Here is a 17,702-nt window from a genome sequence, read left to right on the forward strand (position 1 = left end):
CGGGGAACGGTAACTCCCGCCTCAGGGGACATGCTCTCCCTTCACGCACGATCCTAACAAGCCCCGAACAGCAGGCAGGTGGCAGGTCAGGAGGGAGACGTGGGCAGGGGATGTGACAGCCGGCGAGGGGTCAGAACCACTGGACAGCCCAGGACCTGCCTCCCAGCCCCGGGGCCAACGAGCCGTCTGACCCCTGAGAAGGCCGGGGACCTGTGTGAGCTGAAAGCTTCCCTGCGCACCAGCAGGTTTATTGCCCAAAGCAGGTTCCTCCCACGGTGCTGGACAAACGCACCTCTTCCACCCCATGACTTGCTCTGCAGCGTGGAGGCCTCTGCCCACCTGCTGGTCCGGCCCGCATCTCCGCTGAGCTCCGCCCGGGGAGGGGGGCCTCCTACCCGCCCCCCGAGGCCACGGGCAGCCCTGTCAGGTGGCAGGTGATGCTCCCCCAGGGAACGTGCTGGCTTCAGAGTTAAGGGTTGAAGCCGGGCTGTCCTCGTTCTCTCTCTCTCTTTAATCATCCTGCTGTTTTGACATGCACGCCCAAGGTCTAAAATTAGGCCACTGGATCTCACACCTGACTTTCCAAGCTCCCTGTTGCGGGGGTGGGGGTCAGCACTGACCCGGGAAGGTGTCAGATCCGTGTGGGGGAACAGTGTTTTCTCAACACGCTGTCCCAGCCCCGCCTGCTGGAGGGCTGCCCGCCTGTGCACCACGGCCCGCAGGGATCCAGCACCCCCACCCCACCCCCGGCCGCTCACCACTTCCACAAATTCAGGCCTGAAGGCGCCTGGCAGGCGGCGGGGTTAGAAAGGCTATGAGGTCCCCACCATCCCCACCGTGTCCTCGGGGCCGAGTGCTGAGACCCTCCGTGCAGGCCACACTCAGACGTGGGCCAGAGAACCAGGATCAGGGCTCCAACTGCCCCCAGACGGGGAGACCCGGCCAGTGTCCTCCACCTGTCACCTGGCCACGGGGTCGCCGTCTGCGCTCCGCTGCGGGAAGGCAGGAAGCACCTGCCCTTTTCCCTTCCTTGCCCATGAAGGTCCCTGCGACTTCCCCTGTCTCCTGAGGACCGCCCCCATGCCGGAACGCCTTCCCACGCCGGAACGCCTTCCCACGCCATCAGGGTTTGTTTCGGAGGGACCCGAATTCTGCACCCGTTAAGCCCACAGTGCTCCCGGGAAGGGCCCTGCCCCTGCTCATGGCATCCGTGTGGCCACCTCCGGGAGGACCACGGTCCTGCCAGCCAGGCAACCCCGGTGCTTTCAACCACACCCCTTCCTCTCCCCTCGTCTGTTTCTCGGGAAGCAGTTTGTGCAGGTATTTGGCCATCAGGACAGGGAGACAGCATTAGGGGATCGGCTCCCTTCACCTCCACCACCAGCCGAGGTGTGAGATCTGACCTCTGTCCTTTAGCGAGCAGCCTGACGGTCGATGGGGCCGAAACTTACATGCTCCCCACCCTGCTCCCGGGCCACCTGCCACGGGCACAGGGGCACTGATGCGGCACCTGGGCACGGCTAACGTGGAGCACCTGTCCCGGCAGGTATGGTGAGGTCAGCAGGGTGGGGGCCTGCCCCAGGCTGGGCCGGCAAGTGTAGCCCTGTGACTGCAAGACGGCATCACTGCCCAGGCAGCCCAGCCACGAGGAACGGCCAGGGCGAGGCCGACAAAGGGCACCAGGTGGCCGGAGAGGAAGGAGGGGCAGCAGCTGCCGGCCGGCTCCAAGCGAGGTTCTGTGCCTTTTTACAGATGAGAAAACCAAGGCTCAGAAAAGCGAAAAATCCTGCCCAGGTCCCGGCCAGGAGGCAACAGCAGCAGGACAGGCTGGTGTGCTCAGAGGCCCACGCCCCTCCCCGGGCCGCGAGACAGGCAGGGAGGACTCGGGGGCGGGCGGGGGGCACGGCTGCACCGGGCTCCTAGGGCCAAGCAGGCCAAGGACGGGCCCGAGGACATGCAGCCGCCCCTTCCAGGTGGCTGCCCCTCGTGGGCGCCCCACACACGGCCCTGCCCACAGAAAGTCCACGTGCCGTCATAACACTGACACAGGCGGGGCGGGGTGCACACCAGCCAGGAAGCCGGCGCGGGGCACGCTCGTGCACCCCAGGCTGCAGGGTCGTGAGGGCCTCTTCGGCCGTCAGGGCCCTAGGTCCTGCCCAATCTGGGCCAGGCCAGGCCGACACATAGGGCTGTGTCTGCACCAGGCAGGCCCTCCGGGGGGTGGGACGGAGGCGGGCATGATACACAGGAGCGGAAGCCGCAGCTCCCAGGCCCAGCTCTTGCTCTCACAGCTGTGTGACCCAGGCAGCTCAAGCCACCTCTCTGGTCCTCAGCTGCTGCTTCTGAAAATCCTGGGGTTGACCCGCCCCCACCCCGGGTCTGCACATCAAATCTGTTGAGGGGTGGTGACAGTAATTCTCACTCCCAGGACGGCCATCACCGAGTGCGCCCCACGCCCAGAGCCCCCAGTCCCAAGGCTGTCCTGCCCCTGTCACTGCCGTGCAATCCCTCAGTCCCCTCCCCTCCCCAGGGCTGGTGGGGAGATACAGAGCAAGGCACCACACCCAACAGCTGACTGACCCTCGCAGGCGCCCACGCCCAGCCACCTCGCTCATGACCTGCAGGACAAGGGCTGGATTCTTCTTACTGTAATTCACAGAACCCCCTTCCCACCCGTTATTCACCTGGAGCCCTGTGGGTGGACAGGTGGGGCGCCAGGCGAACAGGTGCCCGTTATGTGCCAGGAGCAGGCCCCTGTATACACACCTGTGGAACGTGTATGCTTCCCAGGCTATTTTTCTACCTAAGCCGCAGGATGACCCTGAAGGAGGATAACCCTGTCCAGCCAGGGGGCTGAGGGGCCCTCATCATCCTCACTGCGGTCCCCTCTGCCCACAAGCACAGCCCTGGAAGGCAGGAGGACCTCGCATCCCTTGTGCGCCGTCTGGTGGCCAGTTGGAGTCAGTCCGACGTTGAGCTGCAGTGGCCCTCACTGTGCTGCAGAGCCACCAGCCCCTGGGCCACCTGGGACCCTCTGCAGCAGGGGCGGCTGGACAGAGCGAAAGGTAGCAGAGGTGTGTACAGGCGGGGCGACCCTCGCTCCCTGCAGAGGCTGGTACCCAAGTACAGGGGCTGCCCTCTGAGGCTGGCCAGAGCCTCAGACGATAGGCACCGGAGCCGGAAGTACCGTCGGGGGAGCTGTGCAGGCTCCGCCCCGCCCTCTGCTGATTCCCTGCTGCATCCGGTGGCCTGGTTCTCCGTCCCTCTTTGCCCAGGACCCCTGTGTTCTGGCCCCCCGACTCTCGTGATCTCTGCCTCCCCAGAGCCCACACTCCAGGCTGACGCCTCTTTGGAGAAACTACAAGAATCTTAGATCCGGCAACATGGCGAGGCCAGGGGCCTGCCCGGAGGTGCTGTGGGCATCCATCGCCAGGGTCTTTGGGCCAGCACTTGACCACCTCGCTTCCTAGCCCTCCTGAGGCTCAGGGTGCCAGGGCAGGGGACCAGGAGGCGGGATCAGAGGAAAGGTGGCAGGAACGGGGCTCCCCGGGCCCCAAAGCGGGCAGCGGCCAGACACCACGGGGAGCCCACGGCACTTCCAGGCGCTACGCGGCCCGGCGTCGGCCAGTGACAAGCACACCCATTGCCCCTGCATCTCAGAGCCTCTCCCAGGCCAATTCCTGATTCCTGGAGGCGAGGAAAGGGTCACCAGCTACAAAACACTCTCCAAGATGTATCCCTAGGCCGTGGAGCATTTCTGGGCATAAGACTCTGCGACAAGTGAGAGCACCGGGCCTTCAGCTCAGGCAGCAGCTCTGGGAGTTTGCGCTGATGCAAGAGCCCTTCCAGACGCACCTGCACCCGGGAACGTCAGCTGGCCTCAGAGGAAGACCAGGGAATGGGGCAAAGCCAACGGCACAGCCAGCTGGGCACCGTGCGGCCAGCGAGAGGACCTAGCACCCCTCTACCAAGAGGAGGAACTGCCTGGCCCACGGCACCCCGGGCCACTCTGGGCTCACCTGCGATCACACTGGGCCTGCCCTTAACTCCAAGGCAGGAGCCCTTGGTCTAAGGTAGGAGGTGAAACGTAAACTCGCGAGCAACAGCGACCACAGATCTGCGGGTCAGGGAGGCTGGAAGGGAGCTGGGCCACGTCTGCTCGGGGCCAGGGCACAGGGAAGGCCAGTGAAGGCCTGGGAGGGAAACAGGAGGCAGGTTGGTGTGGCGGAGCCCTTCTAGGAGGGAGCAGGCCGTGCAAAGGCACGGGGGCACGAGGAGACCAAGCCTGCTGATGGCAGAGGGCAGACACCAGAGCTCCAGGGAAGGTCACAGCAGACACCCTACGGAGGTGTGGACGGGCCCTCGAGGCTGCGGGGCCTACAGGAAGGTCGAAGCAGGAGGGCTGATCTGTTGGGAACCCCAAGGGGAGGCCAGGTCATCAAACTGCCCCTCGTGCGGGAGGGGCCCGAGAGATGACCCACCAGGAGCCCTCCCGCCACTGCAGCCACCTTGTCCCACCCAAGCTGCTGTGCAGAGGCCGGTCGTGTCCAAGTGAAGCGTCGCAGGAGGCGTGTCCTCTACCCACACGGCCCCCAGCAGGACTCGTGAGGAAACTCAGGCTGCATCCCTGGAGCGTCAGAATCCGGGAAGGAGAGGAAGCCCAGCTCAGGTGGGGTCTCACCGGGGCTCCGGGTGGGAGAGCCTCCCGCCTCACCCCCTCAGCCTCCGCACGGTCCCGGCAGAAGGCAAGTTAGCCACGTTCCAGCCGCCACGTACGCTTTACCGCCACGCTCCTCGGACACCTGAAGTTAGCGCAGCTGCAGCCCGTTGCCCACAGACGACGCTGCTGCCTGGCACGGCTCTCCCTTCAGAGGGATGGGGCCGAGGGGCGGGCAGGGCTGCCTGCACCAGAGGACACACGCCTACTCCTCGAAAAGCACACCCACGCACACGCCACAGGACATCCTGCGCTCGAGCCGACATCGCGGCCAGAGGAGCCAGCACGGGTCCTAGTGACAAGGGGCTGACTGTCCCCACTGCAGAGCCAAGGCCAGACACCCATCAGCTCTGCAGGAATCCAGCTCTGAGCACAGCTCGGGCGGACAGGGGAGCTGCTGTTCCACGGCGTCCTGGGCGACATCGGTCGGAACGGACGGCGGACGGACGGCCAGAGCCCTGTGCTCCCAGAGCCGAAGTCTCAGTGAGGCCCGGCCGGCCAGCCGGCTCTGCTCAGAGGAAAGCCCTTGCTGGGCCACGGGCCCTACCAGGAAGCCCCACTCAGCATCCCTGCAAACGCAGGATGCGCCTCGTCTAGAAACTCGGCACAGAGCCAGTGGGTACGTGGCCGTGCCCTCGGAGCCGAACTTCTGAGCCAGACGGGAGCAACAGTGTCACACAGCCTGTCCACACCCGGCCCAACTCCCCCGCACTCACACGGGCACACGCGTGTACACCTCGCGCACGCCCGTCGCCGCCGACTCCAGCACACAACCCGGTTGCAGGCCGGCACTCAGGGCCCTCCCGCAGGGGACCGGCCGGCCTGTCCCCTTCCCCACCTGCACCGCATCCCAGCTCCTCCAGCAGCCCAGCCTCCGGCTCATCCCCTCGCAGCCCCCAAGCCAAGGAGCCGCCCAACCCCTCGCCCTGTCTCCTGGACAAGCTCCAGACACCAGCTTCCTTGTAACCAACTCCGACGTTTGGATTGCAGGTCTGATGCCCAGTCTTACCTCGCTGCCAGCTCCAGGAAGGCACGCCGCCCCCTCCCAGGGGGCCTGCGCGGGGTCACCCCAGGGGGGCAGGGTAAGCCGAGTGGCTGCGGTGCTTCAGAGCCCAATGGGCCTCCATTCACAGATGGAGAAACCAAGGCCCAGAGGGGGCGTGAACACAGGGGCTGGGACCCCAGCCTCTGCCCTTGCTTCAGCATCCACAGCGTCAGCTTCCCGGCCCCTGTGGGGGTCCCCGGGGCAGCCGAGCCCACCCCACAGTGGCTGACACTGAGGCAGACACGGAAGCCACGCAGCAAATGCACACAAGGTTGCGGGGACCCCCCTCGCCCTGGCCTTGCCCACAGCGCCACCTACCGTCCTGCTGCCCCCCCCACCCGCTCCCTCAAGAGCCCGTGGCCGCCAGGACTCAGCCGGCAGAACGCCCCTGTGCCAGGGCCCCCCAAGGCGCATGGGGAGCGCCCCCCTTTCTGGGGAGGTGCGTCTCCCTGCAGACCAGGTGACCTAGCAGGACGAAAGGCTCTGGGCACGCGGGACACCCAGGGATAAAGCGGGTCAGCCATACCGCTCACACTTTGTCCTAGAAGGCGGGGTGCGGGGCGATCCCTGGCCCTGTGTTTGCGGGGTGAGAGCACGAGCGGAAGGTGGAGAGGAGCGGCTGGTGGGGCCACGCTGAGCAGGGGGACGGAGGCGGGGCGTGGGCAACCTCGAGCAAGGAGGGCAGGCTGGTCCAGACCCTGGCACAGGGCGGCCTTCTCCTGCAGGTGGGGGAGGGAGCATGTCGGGGAGATGTGGGCCAGGGCCAAAGAGCGAGCTCTCTGCGGGGTCTGGACGTGCCCAGGCGCGGCCGAGCACCGGGACGCAAGGTCCTGGCACTGAGGAGATTCTGGGCCAGACAGAGACACAGGTGACAAAGGAAACGCCCCAGCTGGTCCCTCTGCAGCACTTATTCTTCCCAACATTAACCCATCCGTGCACCTCGTGGGCTCATCCCCCCGCCCCCGCGGGCCACTCAGCACCCCAACCGCGGGCTCCCCAAGAGCACTTGTGGGGTGAGTGAGTGAAGAAGAGGAGGTCATGGCAGAGACGGGGTCAGGGACACCCCACGAGAGAGGACGGGAGGCCCCCTGCAGGCACAGCAACAGGGGTGCTGGCGCCAGGTGGGCAGGCAGGGCAGCGCGTCCAGAGATGGCCCAAGAGCTGCGGCCCAGCCCCGGGCAGCCACTCCCCAAACCTGGCTCCACCTGGAGGCCCTGGGGCAGGTCTGAGCTCCCCACAGCCCTCGCCTCCACCCTGCTTCTGCACCAATTTCCACGGGAGGGTCTTCCCCATACGTCCGAACAATGCTGACATCAGCCGGGTGTGCTACAATTCAGCTCAATTCCAACACTCTCTACCTGGCTCGCAGGCCTCTGGAGACCAGCTCACCCACTAGATGACAGGTGTGTTAGGCAGGAAGCTACAGCATACAGACCCACAGCCAGGAGAGAGGCCTCGGCGGGAGGGGGCCTGAGGGGACGGAGCAGCTCTGGGGGGCGGGGGACCGGAGCTCGCTTTGTGGGGAAACATCTTCAGGCCTCCTGGGGAGCTTTGGCCCCTCCTGCCTGAGTGGCCCTGACCTGACACCGGCCCCAGCCAGAGCTGGGGTGGCCCGCGCCTCGCCCGCCCCACGGTGATTCTGCTCTCCCCCCACCCTCCCCGCGTCCCACCAGTGCACCTTCCCCTCCCGCAGCACCAGACAATGAAGGGTAAAGGGTGTGGCAGCTGAAAATCAGGCTTAAATGATGTCCACGTCCTGACCTCAGAACTGGTGGAGGTTGCCTGCCCAGCAAAGAGGGGGCTTAGCTTGCGTTCAGGGTCTTGAGGTGGGAGTTGTCCTGGGTCGGCGGGGCCCTGACTGCTGTCCCCCCCACACCGTTTCCTTATAGGAGGGAGGCAGGTGGGGGGAAGATGCTGGCCTTGAGGACTGGAGCCGGCTCTCCTGGAGGGGACCCTCCCCTGGAGCTGGGGGGCGGACAGCCCTGCCCACACCTGGATCTTGACCAGTACTGGTTTCAGGTTTCTGGCCCCCAGAGCCAGGGGAAAATATATTCCTGCTGTTCTAAAGTCCCCAGTCTGTGGTCATTTGTTACAGCGGCACAGGAAACCAGCGGGGCGTATGAAAAAGGCCGTGTGTCCATCCCGGAAAGACCAGTCAGTCTGTCGGGAGGGACGGCGTGTTGACTGCAGCCTCTTTGAGATGAGCAGCCTGCCCCCACCCTGCTCTCCCCAGATGAAGAAAAGGCCTAACTCGTCAACCAGATGCAAACAGGTCCGTTCTGCCCCAGGGACCGAGCGGCCACCTGAGAGGAAGACAGCTCGGAACGGCGTGTGCTGACGCCCGCGTTCAGCAGGCCGCCCTCGAGGTGAGCACAGGACGTCCACGCTCTGCATCGGCAGACGCCTCGGGGGCGGCCCGGGGAGCACGTCTACCGCCCCTTCCAGCCCACCAGAGATGCTGGACAGCAGACCAGAAACCCCAAGGGCTTCCCCCACATCCTGACAGGGGAGGGATGTCTCCGAGAAGGGCTGGCAGGAGGGACTGCTCAGAGCCCACTCCCCCCTACCTCCCACCCGGCCAGCCCTCCAGGCCCCCAGCCTCCGTGCAGCCCCGCACCCACAGAAGACCTGGGCGCAGACCTGCCTCCCCTTTCACTTGCTGTCAGCTCCTTCCTGCCCCCAGCACCCCTCAGCCCGAGGGCTGCAGATGACCCTGCAGGAAGCCTCGATTAGGAAAAGTGATGATGTTTATGGAGCACACCTGCTGCGGGGGGCTCCTAAGAAGGCAGCTGCCCTGTGTGTGTGGCAGGAGGGGAGCAAAGCCCCGCAGGGACCTGCTGTCCGCTGAGGCCAAGATGTCGTGGGACCCCGCGGTGAGGGGCTTCCCCGGTCCATGTCCTCCCTGGGTGCCGACCTCGATGGGGAAGCAGGACGATGCTCCCATGCTGGCCAGAGACAGACGAACAGAGGGAAGAGCCACCCGTCCGTCCACCCATCCCTCTGCACAGCCTGTCCTGCGGCACTTACCACGTTCCAGAAAAGCGGATTGAAAGCGATGGTGAGGACTGCAGCCACAAAGTGGGGTTCTGAGGGGTCCACGTAGCCCAGCAGCCGGGTCATAACGCAGAGGTCTGCCTGCAGGGACAGAGCCGGCGTCAGCGGGAGACCTGCCTGCCCTGCGCCGCCCCACCTGGACAGACACGGGAGCGAGTGACAAGCCCCAGAACTTGGAAACAAAGTTACCCTCCAGGAACAGGTCAGGAGGCTTGGGCACGTCCAAGTCCAGCAAAGGTTACTACAATGTAATCTCATAAAACGGAAGATAAAAGCCGAAACGCAACCAGCCGTGTCGTTCCTGTTGGAGAGCGGCCGGGCCAGCAGCGGAAGCACAGAGAGGAAACCAGCAGCTCTGAGCATGGGTGTCCAGCATGCTGGCGGGGCAGTGACCCCGCCGGGACCCGTGTCTGCATCACCAGGGTGACCAGGACCCAACAGAGGTGTTCAGAGGCCCCAGAGCCAACCCGAGGGGCCGACATCCGTGTGAAGATGCTCAGCCTCCGAGACCCAGGAAAATGCAGATGAGCTCTTCCCAGCCCTGGCCGGGGCACCTGCCCCGAGAGCTCACACACAGTGCACAGCTGCTCCTATCGGCAGCCCCTGGACCGGCGCTCCTGGGCATGGGGGCTCCCAACCCCGGCACCTGCCCCGAGAGCTCACACACAGTGCACAGCTGCTCCTATCGGCAGCCCCTGGACCGGCGCTCCTGTGTGTGGGGGCTCCAAAGCCTGGCCCCTGCCCCGAGAGCTCACACACAGTGCACAGCTGTTCCTATCGGCAGCCCCTGGACCGGCGCTCCTGGGCATGGGGGCTCCCAACCCCGGCACCTGGCTGAGAGCTCACACACAGTGCACAGCTGCTCCTATCGGCAGCCCCTGGACCGGCGCTCCTGGGTATGGGGGCTCCAAACCCCGGCACCTACCCCGAGAGCTCACACACGGTGCACAGCTGTTCCTATCGGCACGCGTGGAACAGGTGTGCACTCCGGGGGCTCGGGTAAACCAGATGCGCCGTCCCCAAAGCAGCTAAACCAGTGAACTGAAACAGACCAGGTCTGTGTCACACTGCCATGTTCTCAAACACATGTCAAATGGACAAGGACGCTGCAGAGCACCCTGTACCCACCACACAGCGCGGAGTGCCCCTCCCGTATGTGCAGAGGGCCAGCTTTGAGCCCCAGATTCATTGCCCCCTGTGACCGGGGCGGGTCTCCCCACCTCTGCGCTGTCGACCCTCCGGCCGGTCACTCTTTGTGGCCCCCACCCACTCCATGCCGGCCGTCCTCCCCAGCTGTGACAACTGAAAATGGCTCCAGACGTGGCCCAGATGTCCCCGGGGACAGAACTAAGACCCTGCCTCTAGGGACAAGAGGAGGAAACAGCTGGCTGCCTCCAATGCTGAGTTCCCCCTTTAAAAACCGTGAGACACTGCTGACGTTCTGCGTGGTCAGTGTTCACTGAGTCCCTGCTTTACTCTTTGTATTTTTCTTTTTCTTTTTAGAAATTCATGGCAGCTCTCCACATGCAATTCAGAATAACAATAAGCCTCAACTGGAAGGTAAGTCAAGCCTTGGCTTGGGGTGGGGGGGTGTGGAATCCACTCCAGGCGGGCCAGCCGTGCCCAGGGTGCAGACCTGGGGGGCAGCCGGGTACATAAACCATGCTTCCTGCCAACGGCCCCCAGCCCCCGCCTGGCAACTGAATCACCACATCCAGCTTAGGGCCGCCCACAAAACATGCTTCTCACCAGTTACGGACTCTGATGACAGCAACAACTCCCACGGGAGTTGATATGGCATTTCTGCAGACAAGGGTGTCATTGTCAGCCAGACTCCCTTTTTTTCTTTTTCTTTTTTTTTTTTTTTTGCGGCACGCGGGCCTCTCACTGCTGTGGCCTCTCCCGTTGCGGAGCACAGGCTCCGGGCGTGCAGGCTCAGCGGCCATGGCTCACGGGCCCAGCCGCTCCGCGGCATGTGGGATCCTCCCGGACTGGGGCACGAACCCACGTCCCCTGCATCGGCAGCCTCGCAGGTGGGCTCTCAACCACTGCGCCACCAGGGAAGCCCCAAGCTCCAGATATTTTTAAGAATTCCACTGCTCGTCGTTCAGCAGACGCTGAGCACCCCGGGAGGCTCCACTCTGGGGGTCTGCAAGCTAAGCCCCTGCAACAAGGCCAGTGCGCACCTATATAAGTTCTCACACCTCATCTTGGGCCACCAGCCAGCAAGACGAGCGCCGCTGTCGTGCCAGCTCAGAGAGCCAGAGGCTCCCGGGGGCCAGGCCAGGCCAGCGCTTCTGGATTCCAGATTCCAGATTCCGGGTTCAGGCACTGGAGTGAGGATGAGTCCCGAACACTCCCAAGGAGGCCGGGCAAGTGAGCGGGAGAGAGACTGCTTCTTCGCCTTTAGGAGAGCAGAGGCGGAGGGGAAACTGAGGCACAGCGGTTAAGCAGTGACACTGGCTGAGGTGGCCAGCAGCAGACATCCGGCCTGGGCTCCCTGTTAGGGCTGAACTGGTCAAAACTGGAACCTCAGCCCCCGCCCAGGTCCCACGGCCCTCGGTCAACCTCTCATCCAGGAAGTATCCGGTCACCTTGAGGGGGGATTTGCGTTGCCCAGAGAAGGGCCCACCGAGCAGGAAAGAATGACGGACAAGTCAGGTGGCAGCAGAGGGCCCCCTCCTGGCTTCCCGCTCCAGAGGCCTGCAGGTCCCGTCCTGGTTGCTGTCACCCCCAAAACCCGCTGGAAAGGGTGCCCTCCCAGGGCAGGCAAGAGCAGAGCAGGAGGGTCCCAGACCCCCGTCCCGTCACCCTGTACCCCTGTGGGCCACCTCGACTAAGGGGAGGGGCCCACCGGGGCCCACCCACCCTCTGCCCAACCTGATTAAAGCAGCGGAAGTCCTGGCCTTCTGCTCCCGGTAACCCTAACAACGGAGCCCCCCTCTGGCTCCAAGGCCGCGGAGTCCTGGCGCTGGAACAGAGAGGAGATGGGCTACCTACCGCTGCCTGGGCAGCGCTCCCGCGAGGGGCTCACCAGCTAGAGCCCGTGCCGCTCACCGTGCGAGGGTCAACAGCACCCAGGGTCACATTGTGACATCCAAACAAACAGCAGGGGCCCAGGGAATCAAAGTCACATCGACCGCAGCTGGGACCCACGTACCGCTCACTGCCGGGGGAAGGGGACGGGGTGGGGGCAGCGGGGCGGGCCTCCAGCTGGACCCTCCGTCTCCGGGCCTTCTCGGTGATTCAGGAGACATTTACTGGGAAACTTCTGCTGCAAGCCCCGAGCCTGGCGCATACAAGAAGGAGCGGCCACGACCCCATGGCGGGGGCACCAGGCGCAGAAGGTCTCTGGGCAGCGGATAATCCAGGCTGGGCTGGGGGCTCCCCCTCACCCTCCAGGACGGACCACAGGAAGCTCCATGACCCACCTCCACCCCGGGGGATGAGAGGGGAAAACAGGTGCCAGGATACAAGGGGCAGAGGGTGCTCCCTGTGCGCCTGATGCCAGCGCTCAGACATGCTCTCTGGAGGGGCCCTCGGGGAATGCTCCCTTCTTAAGGAACAGCCAGCGAGGGGTGCGGCCCACACGCTGGGACGGGGGGCGAGACAGCACTGGAGACCACCTGAAGGCTCTGCTTTCCTACGGTACAGACAGCGGCCAGCGGCTGCCCCGGTGTTCCGAATCCATGACTCCTTCCAGGAAGCTGATTATTCACACTCTTCCTGCGATGAGCCTGTCCTGGGCCATGCGCCGCGAGGCTCTGAGGGCCCGTGGGGTCCCGCGTCCATGGGGCAAGGTGGGCCCTTCCTGGGAGTGGGTCTGGGGCCTCCTCTCCTCTGCGGGGGCCGTAAGCCGCAGACCTCTCTCTACATTCGCCCTCAGGGGCCCCGGACAGGCCCTGCTACGCTGGTGCCTAAGGCTATTTACCTAAGGACGCAGTTCTGTGTCCAAGGCAGTGGTGACAGGAAGCCAGCTGACCGAGCCCTGGGACAGGGCTTTGCAGAGGCGACAGCGCCTGTCCTGAGACAGGGCCCGATGCCCTGTGGGAACCTGGGTAAACTTTGACGGGGGTGGCCCCTCCTTCCTGGGACCATCAGGAGGATTAAGTGAGATGATACAGGAAGCTCACTTATTACTCTGTGACTGAGTCTGCCCACAACCCTGTTTTTGCCCATTTTTCAGACTAAAAAACTGAGGCTAACACGTGAAGCCAAAACGGGTAGGCAGAAAATCGGTGAGGACAAGGTGGGCCAGAGCAGCAGCCCCCGTAACAGAGGCGGCTCATCCCTCGCAAGTGCCCATAAAAGAAAAAGAAAGAAACAGTAAAAGTGTGTGTGTTCTTGAACCAAAGCAGAATCAAACTAGAGATCAGTACCAGAAAGATCCTTGTTAAAGACCACAAGTAGGGGGCTTCCCTGGGGGCGCAGTGCTTGAGAATCCGCCTGCCAATGCAGGGGACACGGGTTCGAGCCCTGGTCCGGGAAGATCCCACATGCCACGGAGCAACTAAGCCCTTGCGCCACAACTACTGAGCCTGCGCTCTAGAGCCTTTGAGCCGCAACTACTGAGCCTGCCAGCCACAACTACTGAAGCCCGCGCGCCTAGAGCCCATGCTCCACAACAAGAGAAGGCACTGCCATGAGAAGCCCGCGCACTGCAACAAAAAGTACCCCCCCCGCTCGCCGCAACTAGAGAAAGCCCACGCGCAGCAACGAAGACCCAATGCAGCCAAAATAAATAAATAAATAAATAAATACAATAAAAATCAAAATAAAATAAAGAACACAAATAGGGACTTCCCTGGTGGTCCGGTGGTAAAGAATCCGCCTTCCAATGCAGGGGATGCAGGTTCGATCCCTGGCCAGGGAGCTAAGATCCCACATGCTGCAGGGCACCTAAAGCCCGCGCAACAATTACTGAGTTTGCGTGTCTCAACTAGAGAATCCGCGTGCCGCAAACTACAGAGCCCACGCGCTCTGGAGCCCACACACCACTATTAGAGAGAGAAGCCCGCACGCCACTACTAGAGAGAAGCCCGTGTGCCACAACAAAAGATCCCACATACCTCAACGAAGATCCCGCGTGCCACAACTAAGACCCAATGCAGCCAAAACACATAAATAAATATTTGTTTTAAAAAAGAAAAGAACATCCATACTGACAGACGGATGAGTAAAGCCCCACGATCACCTCAACAGAGGAGAAGAAACCGAGGTTCTGCCCGCTTACGTGACTTGCCCAAGGTCTGGACTGTGACTCAAAAACACTGAAGACAAAAATTATGTCCTTGAGAACTTCACACAGTAAGTCGTCCAGAGAAACGGCCTGCTGTTTATTCTAACTAATGTGATAACGCCAAAAGAGTTTGAAAAACAACTCAGTGCAGCAGGCAAACATCTCGCCCCGGAAGGCAGCTCCTACCTGCCCCTGGGATTTGCCTCCCAAATGGTCACAGATGAGTCACAAACAGGGACCGCGCAGCCCAAGGGGCCTGTCGCCCAGCATGGTCTCGACGCTGCCTGAACACAGCGGCCTTGCCTTCTGAAGAGCACCCACCCTCAGGTGGGCTGCACTTTACAGCTGACAAAGGTCCCATCTCACAGAGCAGGTAACTGAAGGGCCCCTCTTGACACCTACACCACCCATCGCTCACGAGGGCTGGAGAACCATCTGGATATGGGCATGAAAGGGGCCCCCCGACTGTGCCCTGGCAGCCTGTGCTCCCAAAGAAGCCAGCACCCCGAGGCCCCACTGGAGCCCTTCAGTCCGGCTCCATCGCCCACCAGCCAGCGGGCTTCCCTCAGCTGCCCAGCTGAGGAGCCTGGCTGAGTCCCGGGCAGGGAGAGCCTCGGTCGACGAGGCCGCAGCGGGGACGCGCCTCAGCCCAAGGGGGGACTTTCTAAGCTCAAAACAAAGCCCAAATTCCGCACCAGCTGGAGCAGGCCCAGGAGCTAGTGGTCAAGGGCACCGTGCCCATGCTTGCACGTCAGCATACGTGTGGCTGCTGAGGACGTGCGGTGCCACGTGATGAAATGACATATTTTACGTATTGGGTCAAATATATTGTCAAAAGTGATTCACCGATTCCTTACTCTTTCAACTGTGGCTACTAGAGGAGTTTAGATTCTCAGCGTGACATATTACCGCCAAGGGACGGCGCGGGGCCAACCCGCTGCCATCATGCAGCTCAGACGCCCAGCTGCAGAGAAACCATCCCGAGGATGACATCTCTCAAAACCAGAGGTTTTCACTGAGGAGGGAGAAGGGCTGCCAAGTAGGACAAATACACAACGTTCAGCGTTGTTGGCAACAGGAAGCTTAACTGTACCAATAGGGCTGCAGTGGAAAAAACGGAATGTTAGCCAACGAGGGTCACCCTGACCTGTCCCCTGAAAGGTTCCCAGATCGCTCCAACTGCACAGCCCCACAGGGAAGGGAAGAAGGGCAGAAAAGACCTTCCCCCCAACACCCAGGAAATCTCCCCCTCCCTCGCTGCTAGGTCTAGAACACAGGCCTTGCCTAGACCTGAGGGCAGGACCCTAACCCTGCAGCGGGGCCCACTGCCCCCTTGATTTCCACCAGAAGCCCCGAAGGCTTCCCCACCTCCAGTTAATGGTGCCCCATCCTTCCCCCGTAGGTCTCACCCATGAAACATCCACCCCAAGCCAGGCAATGCCGAGGGTCCCCTTGGGCTAGGCTTCTCTTCGTTCTTGAACAAATACTCCTCCTCAAGGCCTTAGTCTGCCAGCCCCCCACCAGAGCACCTGGGCCCCCACCCCCCCAGGGCGTATCACTCAGGGCTCAGATCAGAGGTCACCTCCTCAGATAGGGACCGGCTATCTCAGGATCTCAACCCACCTCCCCACAAGCCAGTTTCTAAAACATTGACCAGTTTTATCTCCGGCAGAGAATTTTCAATTTCCAGCCTCAGTGGAGTGAATGGTCAGTGAGAGCCGACAAAGAATGCCGCCTGCCATTCCGGTAAACAAGGGAAGTCGCCCCCCATCAAGCCATCGGCTGCTGCTGCCAACCCCACAGTGCACCCTGAGGGGGGATTCAGGATGGAGAAAAACAGGAGACAGGCCCCAGGCAGTTAAGATGCAGTTCTGAGGAATAATTTCAAGGAGCCCAGACTCTTGCATCTTCCCACAAATAGAAAAGTGCTAAAATCCTGTACAAGATGTCTGCTTTTTTGTGTTTAGCAGTAGTCTTTTTTGTGTTTAGCAGTAGTCTTTTGATGTTCGATGTGGGTTTTCTTCCAGCAAAAACTCCTATATATCCTGGCTCCCCCTCAGAGCTACTGAGAGGCTCTTTCCTGGGCTAGAGTCCTCAGTAAGGTCCCCAACAGAACACAACTCGCAACCATTAGGTTGTGCGTTTTTCTTCAGTGGACACCTGCTCTCGATCGGTACCGGCTGTACCAATGAATGGACCACAAAAGGCGGCCTCGGGCAGGGACCTCTTGGGAGCTCCACGGGGAGTGGCTGACGCCGAAAAGGTTAATGTCTTGTCTCAGAGGAGACTCTAAGGGCCGGGGCCAGGGGCCCGGCTGGTCTTCAGAACCAGGTCCCGCCTGGCCCATTCCGGCCCGGCCCGTGCGGGGCTCCGCAGGCCGCGAACTCCCCGCCAGTCCACCCCGGAGGTCCTCCGGCCTCAGCTCGGGGCACCTCCTCCCCGGAGCCTAGCGATCCCGTAGGTGCACACGTGTACGCACTCCCACGCGCGGTTACGGGTGCGGACACGCGCACTCGCACTCACACGCACGCAAACGCGGCCCCGCCCCGCCCCCGTTGCCTGGTAACGGCGGAACCGCCCGCGGGCGTAGGCGGTGGCACCGCCCGCCGCGGACCCAGCAGCCCTAGCGACCCCCCTCCTGGCCCGGCTGCCGGCGCGGTCGGTACCTTCCTGAAGTCCAAGTTGCCGAGGCCCCCGCAGCAGTCGGGCGCCGCCACCGAGCTGCGCATGGGCCCCGCCCGGCCCGGCCCCATCGGCCGCGGGCCGCCTTGCAGGGACCAAGCGCGGGCCTCGCGGCAGCCCCCAACCGCCAGGACCGGCCCCATCACGCCCGGGAAGCGCCGCCGGACGCGGCGCTTTCCCGGTGACCGCGCTTCCCCGGCCTTCTGGGAAATGTAGTCCCCGTCCCCGCGCAGCGCCGCGCTCCCGGGCTCGCACCGGCCTCTCGCGGAGCCGAGAACTACAAGTCCCAGGGCCGCCTGTTGCGGCGCCTGCCAGTCCCGAGTAGGCCACGCGGCTGCTGGGCACCCGCCCGCCGGACCCCGGACCCCGGCTACCCACTCGGTCCGCCAACTGACCTGGTGTCCCTGTCCTTGGCCGGCTGCGGTGGGTCGTAGGTTTAAGTAGCGCGCTGCGCAGCCCCGCGGACCTGGACTTTGGCCGGCTCGGCCCCCCGCCCCTCCTAAGGCTGCCTGTGGCGGGGGGCGGGCACACCCCGCAGCTCCCGCCCCCCCACCCCGTTGCGACCCCTTCTCCACTGGCCCTCGAGCACTCACCGGGGCTGCCCTCACTGTCCCCTGGGAGATGAGAGCCGAGCAGCACAATAAAGGATTATAGCTTGATGCGGGCTGGGATGGCAACACGGGGGACACTGCCCTGGAATGCTCAGGGAAGGGCCCGAGGGAGGCCTGTGCGCAGGAGAAGGTGGCAGACATGCAAATTGCGGGGGTGGGAAGAGGGACCACCTGTGCAGGTGCCTGGAGACCGGAAGAGTTCTCAGTAATCCGGAAAAGGCTGGAGTAGTGGTGGAGGGGGGACAGCGGGAGGGAAGGGGTTTAGAAAAGTAGGTGGGATTTTAGCTGGTTGGGTCCCAAGAGAGCCCCTTTGGTAACTAGGTGTCACATACCTGGGAGCCCTGGCAGTCCCTC

General features: G+C 63.1%; 1 protein-coding gene across 1 annotated transcript in view; it reads right to left on the minus strand.

The window, feature by feature from the left end:
* The window catches only part of PEMT (phosphatidylethanolamine N-methyltransferase), a 46,832-nt gene extending 29,691 nt beyond the window's left edge, over positions 1-17,141 (minus strand). The window contains exons 1-2 of the mRNA XM_033846538.2: positions 16,722-17,141; positions 8,790-8,897 (exon numbers count right to left, since the gene is read on the minus strand). Coding sequence (XP_033702429.1) covers positions 8,790-8,897; positions 16,722-16,880 — 267 coding nt within the window. The 5' untranslated portion in view covers positions 16,881-17,141. The remainder of the gene's footprint in view (positions 1-8,789; positions 8,898-16,721) is intronic.
* Positions 17,142-17,702: the final 561 nt, after the last annotated feature.

Source organism: Tursiops truncatus, chromosome 20 (assembly GCF_011762595.2).
Source record: "Tursiops truncatus isolate mTurTru1 chromosome 20, mTurTru1.mat.Y, whole genome shotgun sequence".
Taxonomy (NCBI): Eukaryota; Metazoa; Chordata; class Mammalia; order Artiodactyla; family Delphinidae; genus Tursiops; species Tursiops truncatus.